A 21,303-nucleotide genomic window follows, 5' to 3' on the forward strand; every position below is an offset into this window, starting at 1 on the left:
TTAAGCTATAAAGTGCTTCCTCCCCCGGCTTCTACTGCCCCACTGAAACTGCTCAGTGGCAATGAACAGACAGACTTTGGTTGTTCTGGACAGTTCTGCAAAATATAAATGTCAAACTGTGTGAGTGTCAAATACAGCAGGGGTTCTTAACCTTTTTGACCTCGGGGCCCAACTTTTCAAGTACAAAGTGTCCCGGGGCCCATTCAAATATTAACACTATTAGTTTAACTAATTGATCTCACTCTTGGTTTGATTTGTATTCAATAACTATATTGTTACCTGTTCAACTCCACCCCTATTTTGGAGCAAAACCGCCTAAAATGACATACCCAAATTTAAATGGCTGTAGCTTCTGAACCACTGTGACTATATGCATCAAAAGTGTCAGAAAACCTGTAGGTCATATAGAAACAGAGCAGTGGGCCTTTGGAGTCAGTAAAAATTGAAGATTTTTGTCCGCATAAAATAAAAAAGTATCTTTCAGTATAAATAACTGCCTGTGGCTGTATATGTACAGGTAAAGGACAGTATAGGGCTGTAACTACACTATCAGTGAACAACTGCCTCAAATTTGAAGAAGATTGGACAAAGTATGACCATTTTAGTGTTTCTTCCATGAAGAGATCCAGGCGGAGCTCTAAAAGGATATTTGGAGACCCAAATGGACACATGGTAACCAGATGATATTCTGACACACTAAAGGTGTTTCTCCCTTTATATTTTGATATTATATTATTTTCCTTTTATTTTTAGCCTTTGCAAATTGCAAAAAAATTATATATGGTCGAAGACGTGGTATGTAAGTAGTGGACTTACTGTGCATAATGGCTGCGATTGAGCGCACGATCGAGTATGAGGGTAGCTCAGTTACACAAGGTTATACGTTGGTTGACAGCTTATAGAAGAGGAAGATAAGGTTTGTATTTTAAGTACTAGCGTTTTCTGAAGCTACTAGCTCCATGGTAACATCCGCTAGCACATTGTTGGGTCTGTAATGTGTCTTTTTCCGTCGAAATGCTGCAAGATCCGACTTGCAGCGGTTATGGCGACTTTAGACAGTGTGTTTGGGCTCCTTTTGTGAAAAATCCATAAGAAATGAAAGACAATCGATGATTTCTTTGCAAAGATGAGGGTTTTGGGCATGCTGGGATACCAAACACGGCCATGTTTTGTGACGTACTTTGCGCAAGCAAGCCGTAGGAACGGAACGGAAGGGGAGGGGATCGAGGACGCCGGCGTCCTCGCGGAGTTGAACAGGCAAAACACTTGTCAAATAAATGAGATGATACAATGTGATGATCACAAAGACATTTATTTATCATGTGTATGTAAACCTGCATACACAACAAGAAGCCCAACAGGCTTTCCCACGAGCGTTGGATGTTTCGTCGCTAGGTGTCGCTTTATTTTTGAAGGCTTCAGTGCTTCGTTTGATAGCATTAGCCCACATTCCACACACTGAAAGTGTTAAGAAAGTCAGGATTGTACTTGCGCACACTTTTAGACTTTTTTTTGGGGGGGGGGTTGCACCACTGTCGTCTTCATTATTTCTACCACTACAGTGTAGTGGTTAAATCGTGTAATGTTTATGATTCATTAAATGATGTAACACTGCTGCCCTCTAGTGGTTAAATCGTGTAATGTTTATTACTCATTAAATGATTTAACACTGCTGCCCTCTAGTGGTTAAATCGTGTAATGTTTATGATTCATTAAATGATTTAACACTGCTGCCCTCTAGTGGTTAAATCGTGTAATGTTTATGATTCATTAAATGATTTAACACTGCTGCCCTCTAGTGGTTAAATCGTGTAATGTTTATTACTTATTAAATGATTTAACACTGCTGCCCTCTAGTGGTTAAATCGTGTAATGTTTATTACTCATTAAATGATTAACACTGCTGCCCTCTAGTGGTTAAATCGTGTAATGTTTATGATTCATTAAATGATTTAACACTGCTGCCCTCTAGTGGTTAAATCGTGTAATGTTTATGATTCATTAAATGATGTAACAGTGATGTAACACTGCTCCGGTCTGTCTTTGTTCATCCTGCATGCTCTGTTCTGTTCTTTAATGTAATGTTACTGGAGCGACGGAGCCTCTCCCAGCTGTTAGCAGACTGTTGTGCTAGCAAGCAGGCTCGCTCGCGAGCTGTACCCAGCATGCAGTTCGGCGGTGAAATTTGATAAATGTACAATTATTAGTGTTACAAATTGTTTGTGTCACAGACTGTTGTGTGCTGTTGTGTGCTGTTGTGTTTTTCTCTGTTAAAGAGCGTTAGTTGTGGGTTGTTAATTGTTGTGTTATAAAGTTATGACCATGACTAGGGTTCCCTCTCAATACATATAAGACAACTAGCAGCAAAGAATACATTTAGCTGCCTGTTGAAAGCAGACAGCAGTTGTTTTGACTATGTACCGGTATAGTGGTGTGTGAAGAATTCATATCATACGGGAAATTAAAACCGGTATACTGCCCAGCTCCAGTCTTTATTATAGTTTGGACAAAATTGTACCAATATTTGACGGGCCGGATTAAAAAACCCAACGGCCGTAGTTTGCCCAACCCTGGGCTAGCGGCTAGCTGAGTGTCTTCTTCTGCTTAGCGTAGCTTGTTAAACAACTGACTGACGCATTACCGCCACCAGGTGGTGGAAAGCTATATTGTAATTGAGCGTCTCATGGAGAACAGTAATATCTCTGGTGTCTTCAATTAATAACCTATGCGGTCCCGCGGCCCTCGCGGCCCACAGGTGCAAAAAGTTTTTTGCGGCCCTCTAGGTGGCGTTCGCGGCCCCATCGTGGGCCGCGGCCCCATGGTTAAGAATCACTGAAATACAGCACTTCTGAAAAAAGACTCCATCCTCTGTAAATATTCCCCAGCTAAAAATACAGAGGAACATCTATATATGTCTCACACCAACAAAACGGCCAATCATTCCTGTAATGCACTAACATATGGATTACAGCTTGGTCCTGAACTAATGGGGTCATTGTAGTTTGTGTAACATCCAAAAGATGGTTTCCAGGATGTTTTTTTTTAACATACAGTGGGTAGACAAAATCACAAAAAAACAATCTAATGAAAACTGAAAAGACCGCTAAATGCGGATTTAATAAGATTACTGCTTGTCAACTGGTATCTGCAGCACATGTCTTTGTCTCTAGAGCTCTGTGAAATGTCTTGTGTTGCTTTGAATGCATATTTCAATGCTTCTAAATGGCATTTGACTGCATTTCACCAACCTTTGTAACATTGTTTATAGTTTAAAAAGAACTAAAGGTGCCCATCTTTTTTTAGGAGAATAAAGGTTAAAGGATAAAAATAAATGGGGCGATTGTGGCTAAGTGGATAGCAGGGCCGTCTTTCAATCAGAGGGTTGGTGGTTCGAACCCCGGCTCCGACTCCGCTAGTCCCATGTCGATGTGTCCTTGAGCAAGACACTTAACCCCAAAATTGCTCCCGTAGCTGTGCCTACGGTGTAGAAATGTGATAGACTCTGAATTGTAAGTCGCTTTGGATAAAAGCGTCTGCTAAATGACTGTAATGTAAATCAACCCACCCAGTATTATTTAATACAAACCAGTGATACCTCCAAGTTGTGTTCATGCAGTGGCTGGAAGGGCTCAGATGGGTGTGACTAACACTAAACTTTAACCAGAGAGGTGGCTGGATAAAACCAACAGACCTGTGTTAGGAGAGCCTGGAAATAAGGTTTTCACACTTCTTCTTCTTTCCCATCTCTCTGTAGCTTTTTTTCTCTCTTCCTTTACACTTCTTCATTTGGCCGACACATGACTATTGTCCAGGCTTAACAGCATTATTTTGGTGAGATGGATCTGTGAAAGGAATTACCTTTTCCAGATTGCCGATTTTAGGTTTGTAGCCACTACTGTCACTCAGTTTTTTCTTTTTGTGATATTGATAAAGGTAATCAACCTTGATGCTCCAAATGCTCATAAACACAGTCAATTTGCATTGCATCATTCTGCTATTATAGCTCTGCAGTGCCTGTCTCCTTTCCTCATTCCCAGATAGTCTGATGGCTCGGGGGGTACGTCTGTTTACTACTCCTGTCAGATATAATGGTTTGGCACACATAGATGATGTAAATGTCTGAATAAATAGCGAGTCATCATCCATCATTGAATGTGACTCATTCTTGCTCAAGCAAAAATGTGCTGTTTGATCTTTGAAATGTAAAAAAAAAAATCTTTGTCAAGACCCTCTACATGTTAATTGTGAAAAAATAGATCTTTGCCATGAGAACAGAAAACTTTTCCAACATAACCAAAAATTGAAGTGATGGTTGTTTATTTTCTTTATAAATACATGACAAGATAAGATAATGTATTGGACTGTGTCTTTACTGAGGTGGATATTTGTGTCTCGTATGTCATTAGTGACCATTGTCTTAATTATTGTTCTTGTTGTAATTACTGTTGTTCACACACTGTGGAAAGTAGTATCTGCAGGAACAACAGGTACATTAAATCTGTAGTGTAAGCTAATTTGAACAGTTGGTGTACACATGAAAATAAAACTGTATTAACAGTGGTTCATCTGAAATGAAGAGCCGCAATAAGATTTAAAAAAGATTTATCATTTAAAAAGATTTCAATCAAAATATTTCAATACAGCATTCCTGTCACTGTTTATTGGTTCCTAAATGCCCTCACTTTATATCATCCATAGTCCCATCATGGCCGAGCTGATCAGTGCTCATTGGCTGCAGGTCTGTCTTTTTTTTTTTTTTTAAATTCCCATAGCGAGTACAGCTCCTCACTCCTTCCTCCTCTTCATCTATATGACGTCAACCAGTGTGTGGGCAGCGCCCTCGATGGCCTGGCTCAGGACTGACAGGTGGTAGTGCACTTTGTCCCAGTCGCTGGTCTGTCCTGATAACTCAGCGTTGGCATAGGCGTCAGCCAGACCTGGGAAGGTTGGCTTGCCGGCACTACTTGAGGCCCAGATAACATGCCTGCGTGAATTACAGATAAATAAAAAGTGACAAAACAATGACAGGCAACTGAACAATTGAGATGAGCTAAGTCATAATGAGGCGGTTAATCACTCTAATTATCCCGAACATGGCATGAGGAGAGGAGTGTAAGAGGAAGTCACTGAGAGGAAAAAAGACAGAAAAGATTTTTAAAAAGAAACTGAGCTCTACAAACCCTCAACAATGCGGCATGTGTGATAAATAAAATTAAGTTTATTGTATTGAATAAATGCTCTACAGGTGTCTTTGTAACAACATTGAGAATCAGTGATGCAAGCAGCTCTGTCAGACTTTTTTTAGGCACAGCCATTTGAGCATGATCACAATAAGGATTTAAAGCACATGCTATTTACTTGAACCCTTTTTCATTGTGTCTCCGGGATCATTACTCTCTGGCTGCCCTGCCTGTCTCATCAGCTTGTTACCATAACCCTGAGCTGCCACACCAGCCACACTCTCACTCTCATCTGCCTTCCATTCTCAGCTCAGCCCTTGGTTCCCACAAGACATCCTCCATTTACTCCACACACTGTGTTTGGGTCCACCCTTTACTGACATTGTGGTAAAAAAGGTAACTTGAGAAGCCCTGCAGAAGCACTTTTTGTTAACCGTTTTGAGTCAGAAGGTTTACTTAAAACAGTGCCTTTTACCAGGGTAATAAAGAATAAGTAGTCGGCCTTTACTGGGCCTTTATTTCTGCTACTGTCATGTACCTTGTGGCCATCAAGTACAGCGCACTCTGCAAACTACACAGCTTCTTTAGATTTTGCATGCAGCACCAGAAACCAACATGCCCTCCCTAGGGCTTTAAGACTGACACGTCATCATCATCTTACCTGTATGCATATTTATCTGGGAAGGCCAGAGGGTCCAAGAAGGCTCGGTCCAGCAGCATGAGCTGGTCGTTGATCCTCCTGACCTTCAGTGGTCTAAGAGAAGAGAGACAGAGAAAGAGGTGGTGGCCTGCCATTCGTTTCTATGTGGACGGCAAAGGAGATAATAATATGTATGTTTGTGCTCTTACGTTTCATTTGCCAGGTCGGAACTGCGAATCACCTGGTCCAAATGAGTAGCTGCACTGCGAAAGCTGGCCACTGCGTTTTTTAGTGGTTCTGAAACAAGACACAGATCAGCTATGCAGCCTCTCGGCAAAGACTTCACCCTCTCCAATCCTCTGTGACTGCTAGAAGGAGAAACCGATGCTGCTTCTGCTGTTTGTTCTATTCTTAAGTGCAGCCTGCAGGCAGTGGTTTTAGCACTTGTGTCTTCAGGTTTTTCCTCAGACATAGACCGTTTTGGTTCATGTCAGAAACATTGTCCACCTCAGGTCCAACAATTAGAGGTAATCCAGTACGTCAAATCATTATGCCAGCGACCTTGGCTCCATTAGAAATACTGGAGTCTTGTCTTCACATTTTGAAACATGAAACCCGGATGAAATTAATTTACCTGCATAGCATTTCTATTGGTGTGTGTTCTGCAATATTCCCCTGCATCACTCAAGCATCTCTAACTGTCCTGTGCTTACCCATGGAGATATTCTTCGCTTGCAGTTGTTGCTGATATAGGGTGACTGCTGTGTTGAGGTAGTCCTCCAGAATCTCTGCGTAGTCACTGCAGTTTAATGGCAACACCAGGCTGTCAGCCAGTCGGATCAGGACGTTTCCTGCTGTCCTGGCAATGGCCTGGTGACTGACGAACCCTGAGAGGAGGAAGTGCTAGCATGTGATGTTATACAAGATAAATTGTTGGCAAATGTTTTACCGTCTTTCCTGTTGTCAAATTTGACAACGTACGATGGAAAAACCGAGTAGAAACGGTTTGGCTGAGAAATACAAGGCTTTTTGTGAAATACGCCACATTTTTGAATGATACAACATAAAATAAAGCATAATCTGTACTGAGACAGAAAAAAAACGATGGGACATCACTGCTCACCAGGATCAATGAACTTTGAAGCGTAGTCAAAGGTGTCGTATGCCGTGTGGTACGCTGGGTATATCCGAGCATTAGTTTTACTCTGTATGAAGAAAAATAACCATAAATCCGGTTGCCAGGGAGGAGGATTGCGTCTTGGAACCAATGAAGAGTTCAATTCATGTCAGCATAAAGATAATAAACATGGCTTTCATTTGTGGCCACAGCATTGCACCACAGATTTTAGATATTTGTTGTGCTTGTTGCTACCGTCTTCCATAGCCTGCATATTTAGGTGGAAAAACTGTAATACAGGTTATTAGAATTGTTACCATACAAGGTGTTACATCCAGTCCTCTAGATTGGGTTCTGGTTTAATTGTTTCCACTTTTCAGTTATTATTTCTTGTCTTACTTTTGTATACTCACCTCTCTTCTTGTTTCAGAAATCTTCCCTTCCTGCCCTCGTGTGTTTCCCAACTGTGTGATTGCCACCCGATTAATTTCACCTGCCTCATTAGTTTGCCTCATTCTAGTTCCCAGTGTATTTCACTAGGGTTTAGACCCTGTTTCTGTAATTTTTTACTTAGTTTTTGCCGACTACTTTTGATATCTTTGCCTGTTTTTTGGACAAAACACCTGTGTACTGAACCCTGCCTTAAGTTATGCTTTTAGATTCACCGCCTTGTGTCCAGAGTCTGCTTTTTAGTCCTTTGTCTGTTGGCTTCAGTCTGATACAAGGTTCCTAAGACTTACATACAACACTGACAAAAATATATTACAGTAAGTCAAAGGCAGCGAGTCTTGCATACCCTGTCGTATGTGTACGAAATGTCCATGGAAGTGATTCCCAGGTAATGGACAAAGGCAGCGTAATCACTCCCTGCTCCTGACAAGTATCCCATCCTGTCAAATAAAGACAAGCAACATCTTGTAAACATCTTTCATTTTCAATGCAATGATTTGTTGAGTGTTTAAAAAGAAAAAAAACTAAAGAATGTGGGTTTATCTGATGAGGTGCTGCCTGTTCAGAAATAACAGGCAGGAATATTGTATCCCATGCATTCTGTTGTTGCTGAGAATGCATGCTCCTGTTCAGCTGCAAACAATTAGATCCACACTTTCACAATTATGCAGTCACACTATGCCTTTGTTGGCCAATCAGGAGCCTAGTTACCTCTGATTAGGCTCTCTACTGAAGAGACAGTCAAGGTGGGTTCACATTTCTCAATCACTCTGATCCAGGATTTTAACAGTTAACCAGCTAACCTTGTTGTTTCAAATGTCCAAACACAAGTCAAAACCTATCCACTAAAGATTATGGATGAAGCTGCTTGGACTAGATCAACAACGGGCGAAATGCACTGGGTGGGAAAATTAGAGAGGTGTAACTGTTCATTACTTGGGAATGGGTCCATGGGCTGAGCTTGTCCTGTTGGCATATCGAATCCAGTTGTCATACACAGATGTGGAGTCCAGTCCAGGTGCATCGACCTAGGGAACAAACACACTTTCATGTGACAGGTTCTTGGTGTGTGCACAATAGTTTTGTTTTCATTTTTAAGTTAAAATGCTGGAGATAAACTAATTAACATACATTTTTTGTTTTGTTTAAAGCGCTCACCTGTTTTGTGGCTTTGAAGATGACGTTCTGTAGTGATGGCATCCCAGAAGCCCTGAGAGTGGCATTGGCTGCGGAGTTGAAGATTTTGAAAATAATACATAGATAGCGTCAAGAACATTCCTACAAACATCTGAAGGCTGAAAAAGAATTCATCAATCAAGCAAAATTATATATTTACTCCTAACAGGTAGTACAGCAGGGGTTTCTTACCAAAAACAGCTATATCCACATTGATGTAAGCAACAGTTCGCTCACTGAGCTTGGTGAAGTATTGCTGGAGAAAAGACAAGATCACGGTCATATTTGTCACTTGCAATACTTAAAGCAAATACAAATAATGGAATAATGGTACATTTTGTGTTACAGTTGAACAAAGTAAAGAGTAAACAACCCAGAAAAATGACATATTTGTTATACAGGAATGTCCATCTAAAGTTTGCTAACGTTAGCCACCATTAGCTACCGGTCATACCAGGCCAAGAGAGGTTGTATCAGCAAAACTATTGGTCATGAACATATTCCTTGGTGGATTAATGGCAAATTACCTCCGTGTATTCTGCAGACCCAATAAGGCCAAACTCCTCCGCTCCCCAGCTTCCAAAGACAATGGACCTGCGAGGCCTCCATTTGCCTAAAATCAAGAGAGATTCAAATTTGATCCAGCACTATAAACAAAACAATTTGTCTTTTATTCAGACTGCCCTCACCCTGCTTCACCATCCTGCCCAGCACTCTGGTCAATTCCAGCATGACCGACGTCCCACTGCTCGGGTCGATGGCACCGTGAACCCAACTGTCCCTGTGGTTCCCATAGATCACATACCTGTCTGTGGACACGGACACAAACACACACACAGCAGAACAATTATAAGCTGCAAATACGTAGATTATATAAAATGGGTTTTTTGGTCACAAGTCTCACCTGGCTCGACACTGCCTCTGATAACTCCCATCACATTGGAGGAGTTCTTCACCTCTGCATAGTTGAAGATGTCCAGTTTCACATCACTGGAAAAGAGGTTCAAATTCAGAAGTATCAGCAACAAGGAATGAGGACAAAATGATGTCCCACTGCAACACTGCTGCTTCATCTCCAACAGGAGATTCTATTTTGAAAAAAACTGATTTTACTCTCTACGCTGGGAGCTGGACAAGTCTAGTATGGCATTGAAAATGATACATTTGTCAACCTTAGCCTTAACAGATATAATATGTAAAGTAAAAATGAACAGTTTGATGATGTTTATTTTATAATTTAAACAGGTTCATTGCTTAATACTTATCCTAGATCAACATTAAATGCAACTAATTTCTGAATTTGTCTGGCAGTTGGCGACCTGTTGTTGAAAGCAGATGTTGGTTTGAACCCCGGACCGCCAAAGTTGTAGGTACAGTTGAATGCTCCCTGCCATGGAGCTGGAGCTGCTGTTCCATCTAGCTCACTGAAAGGACCAATGGAAAAACAAGTCAGAATGAGTTCATAACCAACCCATTTTGGAATGTATTAATCCCACAAGCAGATTTGTCTCATCACAAACCAGATTAGCCTGTAGGCATCCTCAAATCCGATTGGCTGAATTGGAATGGGAGGGATCCCTGTGATGTTCTCGACTGGAATTCTGTAGGTTTCCTCTGCAAAGTAATTTTTTTAAAAGAATTTATAGAAAACTTCAATATTAAAATAAAAAGAATATAAATGACCGGATTGTATCTTTGTATGGATCTTGGAAGCTGTTGTAAAAGTCCCTGCCTGGATTGTACAGGAGTCGAAGTGCAGCAGTAGTAGAATAAACACACAATAAAAAAGAAAAGCACCATTTTTACACAAGTCACTGGTTACCTTTGGCAGCCAGGTAGGGTGTGAGCATGTCTCCATATTGAGTGTTAAAAGAACCTCTCTCCACACCAGAAGGCGGCATGTACCAGGAGTGAGGATACGTCTCATTGGTGTCTGACATGACACCATCGTTGATGTCCAAAGGGTCTGTGTAGACGAGCACACCAATGACTCCATAGGGTGCTGCATTGATGGCCTGCATGAGACACACATGGCATTTTAACAACTCAATTTTATTAACATGATTCATTGATTTTACACCTTGCAATAAGCTTATTTTAACAGCCATTCCACCTGGAAGCATTGCAGTGCTATAATTACCCAACCTTATTTTTGTGCTCACCATTTATGCATATTTGTTTTTTGTGTTCAGAGTTGACTCTTCTGGGCCTTTGTTGGCAAAAAAACAAACCTCTAGCTGATAGGAAGTGGTTCAAACCGTGGCGATACATACTTATATGGTGTCGATTGCTGATTTGTGCACTATACACTTTACAGTCTGTAAAGAGGAGGAGGTTCTCTCTGACCAGCAGATCTGTATTCAGCAGATCCAGTCTGGACCAAGAGGACCCAGATTCTTGTGAGGGTGTTTTATACTTTAATTACTCTTTGGCTGATAGTAATTTGGTACAATTACTATCATTTTGCATGCATGAGTATTTCTTCACAGTGTCATTGATACGTTTACCTACCTGTGTAAAGTTCCTCCATCTCTGCTAATTGTTTTTTTTCTAATTTTAAATGATTGCCTTTATAAGTAACTCGAAAAGACATCAGTTGGTGCAGAGAGGAAAAACGACAAAATTTCCTGTGAAATGAAGCAAGACGTGTGCAAGAACAACCTAAAAAAAGTAACTCGGCTTCCACAGTCGGAACTTAGAGTGACATCCAGCGGAAGTAAACAACAATCTGTACGAAAACAAGTTAGAAATAGTAGAGTCATTTCGGTTTTTAGGAGTACACTTTGACAGCAGATTAACATGGAAAGACCACATTAAAAATGTTAGTAAGTGTAAAAAAGCTATAAATGTAATGAGATGTCTGGTAGGGTTGGACTGGAGCAGAGGCTGCAACCCTGATACACATTTACAAAGCTCTACTTAAATCCAGATTAGATTATAGTAGTATAGCATATGGTTCAGCATCAGAAACCACAATTATACAGCTAGATTATATCCAGACCAGGGCCCTCAGAGTTTGTATAGGTGCAGTAAGAACATCACCTGTGTGCGCCATCCAAGTAGAGACAGGAGAAATGACATTGTGTCATCGCAGAAAACACCTGTTGGTTAATTATTGGATAAATCTGAGAGGTCAGGAAGATAATCATCCAACTAAAAAAGTATTACAAGAGATAAAGTACCAAAGACAAGTTTTGGCTGATAGGAGAAGCAACAGCAAGAAGAAGTCTCTGATATAGAGCTTTGCCCTACTCTCATTTGGCCAATAACTCCTGTGTGGTTGTTAAAAGAACCAGAGGTGGTCATAGGGTTGCTGGAAATTAACAAACTTTTTGCGAGCAACGAGACTGATGGGGAAAGTTTAGCAGTTGGGAACATAGAAACTGACTGAAACCAAAAGATGGCAGTAATGCAAAAAAAGGGATGCAAGCTGCCGTTAAACACCACAGAAGAAGAAAATTAAGAAGTAAACAACACAGCCTCTTGCAGCGTTCGCTGCTCGCACGTGTGGAGTTGGCTGGAGAACGATATCGTAGTCGTTGCGGAGGTAATTATTCCAGTTGAGAGTAAATAACAATGTCGTCAGTTGAGTATTTGAGAGAGTTTATCAACGAGGGACTATCTGCTGCTGCTGAAGAAATATTCAGAGTTTTTGAAAAAACTATCTTCGAGTACGAGGAAGAGATCGACCGTCAGCGCAGACTGTTGGATATCGTTTGGAAACCTGTAATAAAGTTACACAGGATAGGTGAGTACAACTTCATCATTGTAATACCACTAAACAGAGGAATGCCACTTAATTCAAATTGTTTAAATATGTACTGGTATTAATCAATGCTGCATTCACGTGGATTCAGGCAGATGGTAGACGGCAAACCAGGTCTTTCTGTCATGATGGAATAAGATATATTTCTTACGACTATTTAGTGACTATTGTTTTATTTAATTATTCACAGACTGTAGCGTTATATAGCTAAACAATTTGCTTTCTCTTAATAATCTTTTGCAAACTTAAGCAACTATCTCCAGTGTGAGGGAGCTACGTAACATTCGGTTGCAAATTCTATTTAATCAAGAACAGATCCCGGTATTCTCTTCCGGGTTCACCTAATTTTACCGTCCTGTCCTCGTCCACTGTCATGATATCCGGTGTGCTGTATGCCTGGTTTCATGTGAACGCACAGTTTGCATTTTCTTCTTTATCATCACAGTCGTATCCTATTTATGTTGCTCTCTGGCCCTCCAGAGCTCCCACAGCAACATGTCTGTAAGGAGGAGGAGGTTCTCTCTGACCAGCAGCTCTGTATTCAGGAGAGGAACTCCAGTCTGGACCAAGAGGACCCAGATCAAAGAGGAACAGGAGGAACTCGAACTGAAGCAGGAGACTGAGACCTTCATGTTGACTCCTATTTATGAGGAAAGTAACTACACTGAACCAGAACCAACAAGAGACCACCAGCTCCTCTCCAACAACTCTCATGTAGCTGAGAGCCAAGATCAGAAAGGAAGCGAGCATGAAGACTCAGAATCAACTAGCGATTCAGAGCCAGAACAAAAGAAAAGACAACAGAAAATCAGAAGTCACTGTAACGATATTAACAACTTGTCAAAGTCTTACAGTGATCCTCAAACAGGTAAAGCACTTTTACAATGTGACACGTGTGGAGAAGCTTTCAAGTTCAGGTCGCATTTCGACAAACACCTGAGAACCCACTCAGATGAGAAGTCACATTCTTGCAGCTTCTGTTGGAAAAGATTCAGTAAGATATCCTCATTGAAGACTCATATAAATATCCACACAAATGACAAGCTGCATTCTTGCAAAACATGTGGAAAAGATTTTGGACGTAGTAGTCACTTGATTTCCCACATGAGAACACACACAGGTGAGAAGCCGTATTCTTGCAAAACATGTGGAAAAGATTTTCGACGTAGTTGTCACTTGATTTCCCACATGAGAACACACACAGGTGAGAAGCCGTATTCTTGCAAAACATGTGGAAAAGATTTTGGACGTAGTAGTCACTTGATTTCCCACATGAGAACACACACAGGTGAGAAGCCGTATTCTTGCAAAACATGTGGAAAAGATTTTCGACGTAGTTGTCACTTGATTTCCCACATGAGAACACACACAGGTGAGAAGCCGTATTCTTGCAAAACATGTGGAAAAGATTTTGGACGTAGTAGTCACTTGATTTCCCACATGAGAACACACACAGGTGAGAAGCCGTATTCTTGCAAAACATGTGGAAAAGATTTTCGACGTAGTTGTCACTTGATGGTCCACATGAGAACACACACAGGTGAGAAGCCGTATTCTTGCAAAACATGTGGAAAAGATTTTCGATGTCGTAGTCACTTGGTAGAACACATGAGAACACACACGGGTGAGAAGCCGTATTCTTGCAAAACATGTGGACAAGAGTTCAGATACAGAGGTGCCATGTTGGTTCACATGAGAAGAGCCCACACTGGGGAGGAGCCGTACCTCTGAAAGACCTGCGGGAAGACATACTGTGATTGCCATCAATTGGCAAGGCATCAAAGATTGCATACAGACAAGTAGCCTTGTATTTGCTAAATACATGGGAGACAATTCAGTTCATAGTTCCTGCAAATGTTTGACCAATTGGATTTTTCTTTTGTTTTTAGAATGTATTTACTTCAGTAATCTGAGTAGATTGTGAACAGTGATGTTTAGGCTGAGAGCCTCTCTGTATTGGTGAGTCAGTCATTTTGTCATCAGTACAATAGACAACTTTTCTTTTTTGTCTACGTTTCATTTATTTTATATTTTTTATGTATCTTGTAATCGCATCAATTTGATGAAATTGTTTTGGATTTTAGAGGTGGCACACAAACAAGTTGTAGATGGTGTGCTACATGGTGCTGTGAAAGAATCAGCCTCAGCAATAGTAAGGAAAAGTGAATGAACAGTGAGGATCAGGGCTCAAAGGGAAGTGAGCAACAAAATGCTCTTTTTTTGATCTCATGTTTGTATTGTAACAATAAAGCGTTGGGAGGTGATGATGTAAGAATACCAGATTCACACTGAGGTCTAAAGCTTTACGTATATTCTGTTCATCAAGGCTGCAGATGTGTCTCACTGACCTCGAGAGTAAAAGTAGTCATAGTGAAGAATAGTTATTCTACGAGTGTTATACCATGTGAGAGGTGTTTCAATGTTTCATCTCACTGGATGTAGATTGTTAATTTATGATTTAATACTGTAGCTGATGGATCCTGATGGTTTGATCAGTGGAGCTGCCTCATGTTGAACAAGCTGTGGTGGAATGTAACTACATTTACCTAAATACTGTATTGATGTACAACGTTTTGTCCTGAGATGGTGAAGATTTCATGGAAGTTACACATGAAATATTGAACATTAAAAAATAAAAATCAATTTGAAGTTATTTGTACTTTGATTCTGCCTACTTTCATTTTATGTTACATATACTTTACAGGCAAACATTGTACATTTTAGTCCACTACTATTTGGCAGCTACAGTTATTTGCTGATTAAGATTTTTATCAACCAAAATGTATAGTGCATTAAATATGATCCCTTGTTAAATGTGTCAGTGTGAACCTAGTAAAAATGAAATAACTCCACTATAACTATCTGCATGAACAATATAACATATATATAAATTATATTTGACTAACACTTCCACTCAATCAACAAACTAGGTAATGTTCCTGCAGCCCTTGTATCTATAGCCACATAGCTTTGATTTTTCTCTTATGGTGGATGGTGAGAATTACAGGCTTTCACGTGTTTCTCACGTTTTCCTTTTTATACAACACAGGGCTGGTGGGTAGGATATAATAAATATGGTGTTTCAAACCCCCGTGCAGTAGGCGGCGGTATGCACCTGCTATCAGTTTGATATCCACTATTCAAACTGAGAGAAGAAGGAGAACTCTGTTCTAATCTCACTCGGCGGAAGTAAACGCAACACACGCCTTACCTGTATGCGCGTGCAGGGATAGCCGACAGTGTTGTATTCGTGCAGATGCATATTTAATTTGTTTTTACGCAACAATGTCTTCAGTTGAGTATTTGAGAGAGTTTGTCAACGAGCGACTATCTGCTGCTGCTGAAGAAATATTCGGAGTTTTTGAAAAAACTATCGTCGAGTACGAGGAAGAGATCGACCGTCAGCGCAGACTGTTGGATATCGCTTGGAAACCTGTAATAAAGTTACACAGGATAGGTGAGTACAACTTCATCATGTTAATACCACTAAACAGAGGAATTACACTTAATCCAAATTGTTTAAATATGTACTGGTATTAATCAATGCTGCATTCACGTGGATTCAGGCAGATGGTAGCCAGCAAACCAGGTCTTTCTGTCATGATGGAATAAGATATATTTCTTACGACTATTTAGTGACTATTGTTTTATTTAATAATTCACAGACTGTAGCGTTATATAGCTAAACAATTTGCTTTCTCTTAATAATCTTTTGGAAACTTAAGCAACTATCTCCAGTGTGAGGGAGCTACTTAACATTCGGTTGCAAATTCTATTTAATCAAGAACAGATCCCGGTATTCTCTTCCGGGTTCACCTAATTTTACCGTCCTGTCCTCGTCCACTGCCATGATATCCGGTGTGCTGTATGCCTGGTTTCATGCGAATGAACTGTTTGCATTTTCTTCTTTATCATCACAGTCGTATCCTATTTATGTTGCTCTCTGTCCCTCCAGAGCTCCCACAGCAACATGTCTGTAAGGAGGAGGAGGTTCTCTCTGACCAGCAGCTCTGTATTCAGGAGAGGAACTCCAGTCTGGACCAAGAGGACCCAGATCCTCCACAGATCAAAGAGGAACAGGAAGAACTGTGCACCAGTCAGGAGGGAGAGCAGATTGAGCTGAAGCAGGAGACTGAGACCTTCATGTTGACTCCTACTTATGAGGAAAGTAACCAGACTGAACCAGAACCAACAAGGGACCACCAGCTCCTTTCACAGAAAAGCAGAAGTCACTGTAACGATATTAACAACTTGTCAAAGTCTTACAGTGATCCTCAAACAGGTAAAGCACTTTCCCAATGTGACACGTGTGGAGAAGCTTTCAAGTTCAGGTCGCATTTCGACAAACACCTGAGAACCCACTCAGATGAGAAGTCACATTCTTGCAGCTTCTGTGGGAAAAGATTCAGTAAGATATCCTCATTGAAGGCTCATATAAAAATCCACACAAATGACAAGCTGCATTCTTGCGAAACATGTGGAAAATATTTATTTTTGCCAGCAAGTGGTGCTGTGAGTCTTAGTCTTGAGATTGTAGACATCCTCAGGCCATGCGTGTTTGGGACCTTTAGGGAAAAGTCCAGCTGAGTTACGTCAATATTTTTGATGGGGAATCATGTAAAGTAGCTGCCGGCTACAGTTACGCCATTCGACCAAACCTTAAGTTTTGAATAATTTTTAATCACAAAGGTCTTGAGATTGTCCAGACCAAATTTGAAGAGGATCAAACAAATTCTCCAGGAGGAGCAGAATGTTTAGCGTTGAAATGTGCTCAAGCTTGAAGTAGCATCATGCATAAGAGGTTTTGTGCAGATTGGATAATGCACCTTGGAGTTATAACAACTTATTTTTTCATGCCAAATGAGGCAAAATGGTTGCCACGTCAAGGTTCTTCCATGAAAACTCACACATTTGATAACTTTTCATCACAAAGGTCTTAAGAGCATCCTGACCAAATTTGAAGTCAATCGCATAAATTCTGTAGGAGGAGTTTGTTAAAGTACAAAGGCTGAAAAATGCAAAAAGTGACAAAAAAGCACAATCGCGGGTTTACTGTAGCGCCCCCTAGTGGTTGAATGGAAATAAAATGTCAGGGTATGTTCCTGGGTGCGATGTGCACATATGCTGCAAATTTGGTGATTTTAGGAGTAATGGTTGAGAAGTTGTGTATTGATATTTAAGCCACACCCCTAAGAAGTGTGTTGGTCCATATCTTGTCAACGCAAAGAGACATCAAAAAAGTTTTGTTAACTTTTGATGATCAGGATCCACTAATATTCCACAGTAAATTTTGTATCAATCGGATCCAGCATGTAGGAGGAGTTCGCAAAATTGGGTTTTTCACTAAATTCAAAATGGCGGAACATTTTGGAAGGTGGAGTTTAGGGTCTGAGAGGCTTTTTTGTCGAGGTAGCAGAGCTAGACATGTGTGTCGAATTTCAAGTCAATCGGACATACTGGGCGAGGGGCGTCACCGGTCCAATTTCTAGGGGGCGCTAGAGAGCCATTTTTTGATACAGAAATATGCATGGGTTTTGGAGCATGGCAAGTCCCCCAAAAATGCACCCAATGTTCTCAAATAAAAATCTGAATAATAATAAAAAACATTAGAATTTCAAAAGGGCCTTCGCTGGCCCGACGTTGTCGGTTGCTCGGGCCCTAAATATATATAAAAAAATAAAACGAGGGCAAGAAAAAAGGTAGAACAGATGTAGGTATAAACATTTAACAACTATGTACAGTATAAATATATATCCAAAAAGTATATATATATATATTAGTACTGGGCAACTATTACAATTGTTAATTGCATGATTTTTTTGCGATTAATCGCATTGTTCTGTGCAAAATTCAATAATGAATTCTAAAGTAGTGTATTGCGCACTTTTATTTTAATAGTACTGCTATATGAACAAAAGTGCAATAACATTTGGTTTGCAAACACTTTAAACAAATAAGGTTATTTTTAACAGCAGTATTCCCTTTACACAGTAGCGGTTAAAATACAGTTATGATTCTGATAATGTATATTCAGCCTGGAGTTCACAACTTTATCTTCATGTGTGTAAAATATGCAATTTGAAATATACACCTTGAAATCTGCAAACCTAAATACGTTTAATGTTTGTTAAATTGTCAGTAGCGATAACTAAATGATATGCTTATTATACATATTCCAAACAAAGACACTTTAAAAACTCTAAAGTAATAATTTAAATGAATCATTTTTTTTTGGTATTTTGGTCAGACATATGCAATGCTGATTACTGTGTAATATGTGTGGTATTTGTTATAAATGTACGTTGCTACATAGAGGGTGATACGAAGCTGTAAATGGAGGGACTTAGGACCCAGGGGAATGTAGGTGAAGAGACGCCACACAAACAGCTGTTCACCGCTGGCTGACTTGGTTCTTGTGTTAAAAATGTCTGCTTAATAATAATTTTTAATAACTGCGTTAACGAGCGATAAAATAATTGTCGCCGTTAACTAATTAACGCGGTAATGCGTTAACTTGACCAGCCCTAATGTATGTATGTGTGTGTGTGTGTGTGTGTGTGTGTGTGTGTGTATGTGTATATATATATATATATATATATATATATATATATATATATATATAAACTTAAAAACAACAATGGGAATTGAGGTGGTGGTAATAGTGCAAACAGAGGTAGTAGTGCAGTATGTCTGATTAATTGTTCATCAGAGTGACGGCCAGTGGAAAGAAGCTGTTCCTGTGCTTTCTCTTAATAATCTTTTGCAAACTTAAGCAACTATCTCCAGTGTGAGGGAGCTACGTAACATTCGGTTGCAAATTCTATTTATTCCAATACTGATGCCGGTATTCTCTTCCGGGTTCACCTAATTTTACCGTCCTCGTCCACTGTCATGATATCCGGTGTGCTGTATGCCTGGTTTCATGTGAACGCACAGTTTGCATTTTCTTCTTTACCATCACAGTCGTATCCTATTTATGTTGCTCTCTGGCCCTCCAGAGCTCCCACAGCAACATGTCTGTAAGGAGGAGGAGGTTCTCTCTGACCAGCAGCTCTGTATTCAGGAGAGGAACTCCAGTCTGGACCAAGAGGACCCAGATCCTCCACAGATCAGAGAGGAACAGGAGGAACTCGAACTGAAGCAGGAGACTGAGACCTTCATGTTGACTCCTATTTATGAGGAAAGTAACTACACTGAACCAGAACCAACAAGAGACCACCAGCTCCTCTCCAACAACTCTCATGTAGCTGAGAGCCAAGATCAGAAAGGAAGCGAGCATGAAGACTCAGAATCAACTAGCGATTCAGAGCCAGAACAAAAGAAAAGACAACAGAAAATCAGAAGTCACTGTAACGATATTAACAACTTGTCAAAGTCTTACAGTGATCCTCAAACAGGTAAATCACTTTTACAATGTGACACGTGTGGAGAAGCTTTCAAGTTCAGGTCGCATTTCGACAAACACCTGAGAACCCACTCAGATGAGAAGTCACATTCTTGCAGCTTATGTGAGAAAAGATTCAGTAAGATATCCTCATTGAAGACTCATATAAAAATCCACACAAGTGACAAGCTGCATTCTTGCAAAACATGTGGAAAAGATTTTCAATATAGTTGTCACTTGATTTCCCACATGAGAACACACACAGGTGAGAAGCCGTATTCTTGTAAAACATGTGGAAAAGATTTTAGACGTAGTAGTCACGTGATTTCCCACATGAGAACACACACAGGTGAGAAGCCGTATTCTTGCAAAACATGTGGACAAGAGTTTGGATATAGCAGACAACTGATGCTCCACATGAGAACACACACAGGTGAGAAGCCGTATTCTTGCAAAACATGTGGAAAAGATTTTCGATGTCGTAGTCACTTGGTAGAACACATGAGAACACACACGGGTGAGAAGCCGTATTCTTGCAAAACATGTGGACAAGAGTTCAGATACAGAGGTGCCATGTTGGTTCACATGACAAGAGCCCACACTGGGGAGGAGCCGTAACTCTGAAAGACCTGCGGGAAGACATACTGTGATTGCCATCAATTGGCAAGGCATAAAAGATTGCATACAGACAAGTAGCCTTGTATTTGCAAAATACATGGGAGACAATTCAGTTCTTGAGTTCATAGTTCCTGCAAATGTTTGACCAATTTGATTTTTCTTTTGTTTTTAGAATGTATTTACTTCAGTAATCTGAGTAGATTGTGAACAGTGATGTTTAGGCTGAGCGCCTCTCTGTATTGGTGAGTCAGTCATTTTGTCATCAGTACAATAGACAACTTTTCTTTTTTGTCTACGTGTCATTTATTTTATATTTTTTATGTATCTTGTAATCGCATCAACTTGATGAAATTGTTTTGGATTTTAGAGGTGGCACACAAACACAAATTGTAGATGGTGTGCTACATGGTGCTGTGAAAGAATCAGCCTCAGCAATAGTAAGGAAAAGTGAATGAACAGTGAGGATCAGGGCTCAAAGGGAAGTGAGCAACAAAATGCTCTTTTTTTTTGATCTTATGTTTGTATTGTAACAATAAAGCGTTGGGAGGTGATGTAAGAATACCAGATTCACACTGAGGTCTCAAGCTTTACGTATATTCTATTCATCAAGGCTGCAGATGTGTCTCACTGACCTCGAGAGTAAAAGTAGTCATAGTGAAGAATAGTTATTCTACGAGTGTTATACCATGTGAGAGGTGTTTCAATGTTTCATCTCACTGGATGTAGATTGTTCAATTTATGATTTAATACTGTAGCTGATGGATCCTGATGGTTTGATCAGTGGAGCTGCCTCATGTTGAACAAGCTGTGGTGGAATGTAACTACATTTACCTAAATACTGTATTGATGTACAACGTTTTGTCCTGAGATGGTGAAGATTTCATGGAAGTTACACATGAAATATTGAACATTAAAAAATATCAATTGGAGGTATTTGTACTTTGATTCTGCCTACTTTCATTTTATGTTACA

The 21,303-nt window shown here is 40.1% G+C and overlaps 2 protein-coding genes and 1 pseudogene across 2 annotated transcripts; 2 read left to right on the top strand and 1 right to left on the bottom strand.

The window, feature by feature from the left end:
• Window positions 1-4,306: 4,306 nt before the first annotated feature.
• On the bottom strand, window positions 4,307-9,636 carry naaladl1 (N-acetylated alpha-linked acidic dipeptidase like 1). Its single transcript, XM_076105001.1, has 12 exons — window positions 9,468-9,636; window positions 9,253-9,372; window positions 9,091-9,176; window positions 8,756-8,819; window positions 8,546-8,613; window positions 8,324-8,415; window positions 7,734-7,827; window positions 6,944-7,025; window positions 6,534-6,707; window positions 6,030-6,117; window positions 5,842-5,934; window positions 4,307-4,984 (listed from the first exon to the last, which is right to left on the bottom strand). Exons 1-12 carry the CDS (start codon window positions 9,634-9,636, stop codon window positions 4,807-4,809), a joined length of 1,308 nt encoding a protein of 435 aa, XP_075961116.1. The 3' UTR covers window positions 4,307-4,806.
• Window positions 9,637-12,032: 2,396 nt separating this feature from the next.
• Window positions 12,033-14,982, top strand: LOC142964314 (uncharacterized; annotated as a pseudogene).
• A 516-nt stretch (window positions 14,983-15,498) lies between these two features.
• LOC142964313 (uncharacterized) lies at window positions 15,499-21,276 on the top strand. Its single transcript, XM_076104582.1, has 3 exons — window positions 15,499-15,786; window positions 16,285-16,611; window positions 19,328-21,276. The coding sequence occupies exons 1-3, from the start codon at window positions 15,615-15,617 to the stop codon at window positions 20,329-20,331; spliced, it is 1,503 nt and encodes a 500-aa protein (XP_075960697.1). The 5' UTR covers window positions 15,499-15,614; the 3' UTR covers window positions 20,332-21,276.
• Window positions 21,277-21,303: the final 27 nt, after the last annotated feature.

This window comes from Anarhichas minor, unplaced genomic scaffold (genome assembly GCF_050575085.1).
Source record: "Anarhichas minor isolate MPS153535 unplaced genomic scaffold, ASM5057508v1 ptg000030l, whole genome shotgun sequence".
Classification (NCBI taxonomy): Eukaryota; Metazoa; Chordata; class Actinopteri; order Perciformes; family Anarhichadidae; genus Anarhichas; species Anarhichas minor.

Excerpts from the sequence above, each read along its gene's own strand:
- naaladl1 (XM_076105001.1), bottom strand. The coding sequence starts at position 9,636 with ATGAAGCAGCAGTGTTGCAGTGGGACATCATTTTGTCCTCATTCCTTG. Across the intron at positions 6,118-6,533 it reads AGCGAAGAATATCTCCATGG|AACCACTAAAAAACGCAGTG; the intron begins GTAAGCACAGGA and ends GTCTTGTTTCAG. Across the intron at positions 4,985-5,841 it reads CCAGATAAATATGCATACAG|GCATGTTATCTGGGCCTCAA; the intron begins GTAAGATGATGA and ends TAATTCACGCAG.
- LOC142964313 (XM_076104582.1), top strand. The coding sequence starts at position 15,615 with ATGTCTTCAGTTGAGTATTTGAGAGAGTTTGTCAACGAGCGACTATCT. Across the intron at positions 15,787-16,284 it reads AATAAAGTTACACAGGATAG|AGCTCCCACAGCAACATGTC; the intron begins GTGAGTACAACT and ends CTGTCCCTCCAG. Across the intron at positions 16,612-19,327 it reads TTACAGTGATCCTCAAACAG|AGCTCCCACAGCAACATGTC; the intron begins GTAAAGCACTTT and ends CTGGCCCTCCAG.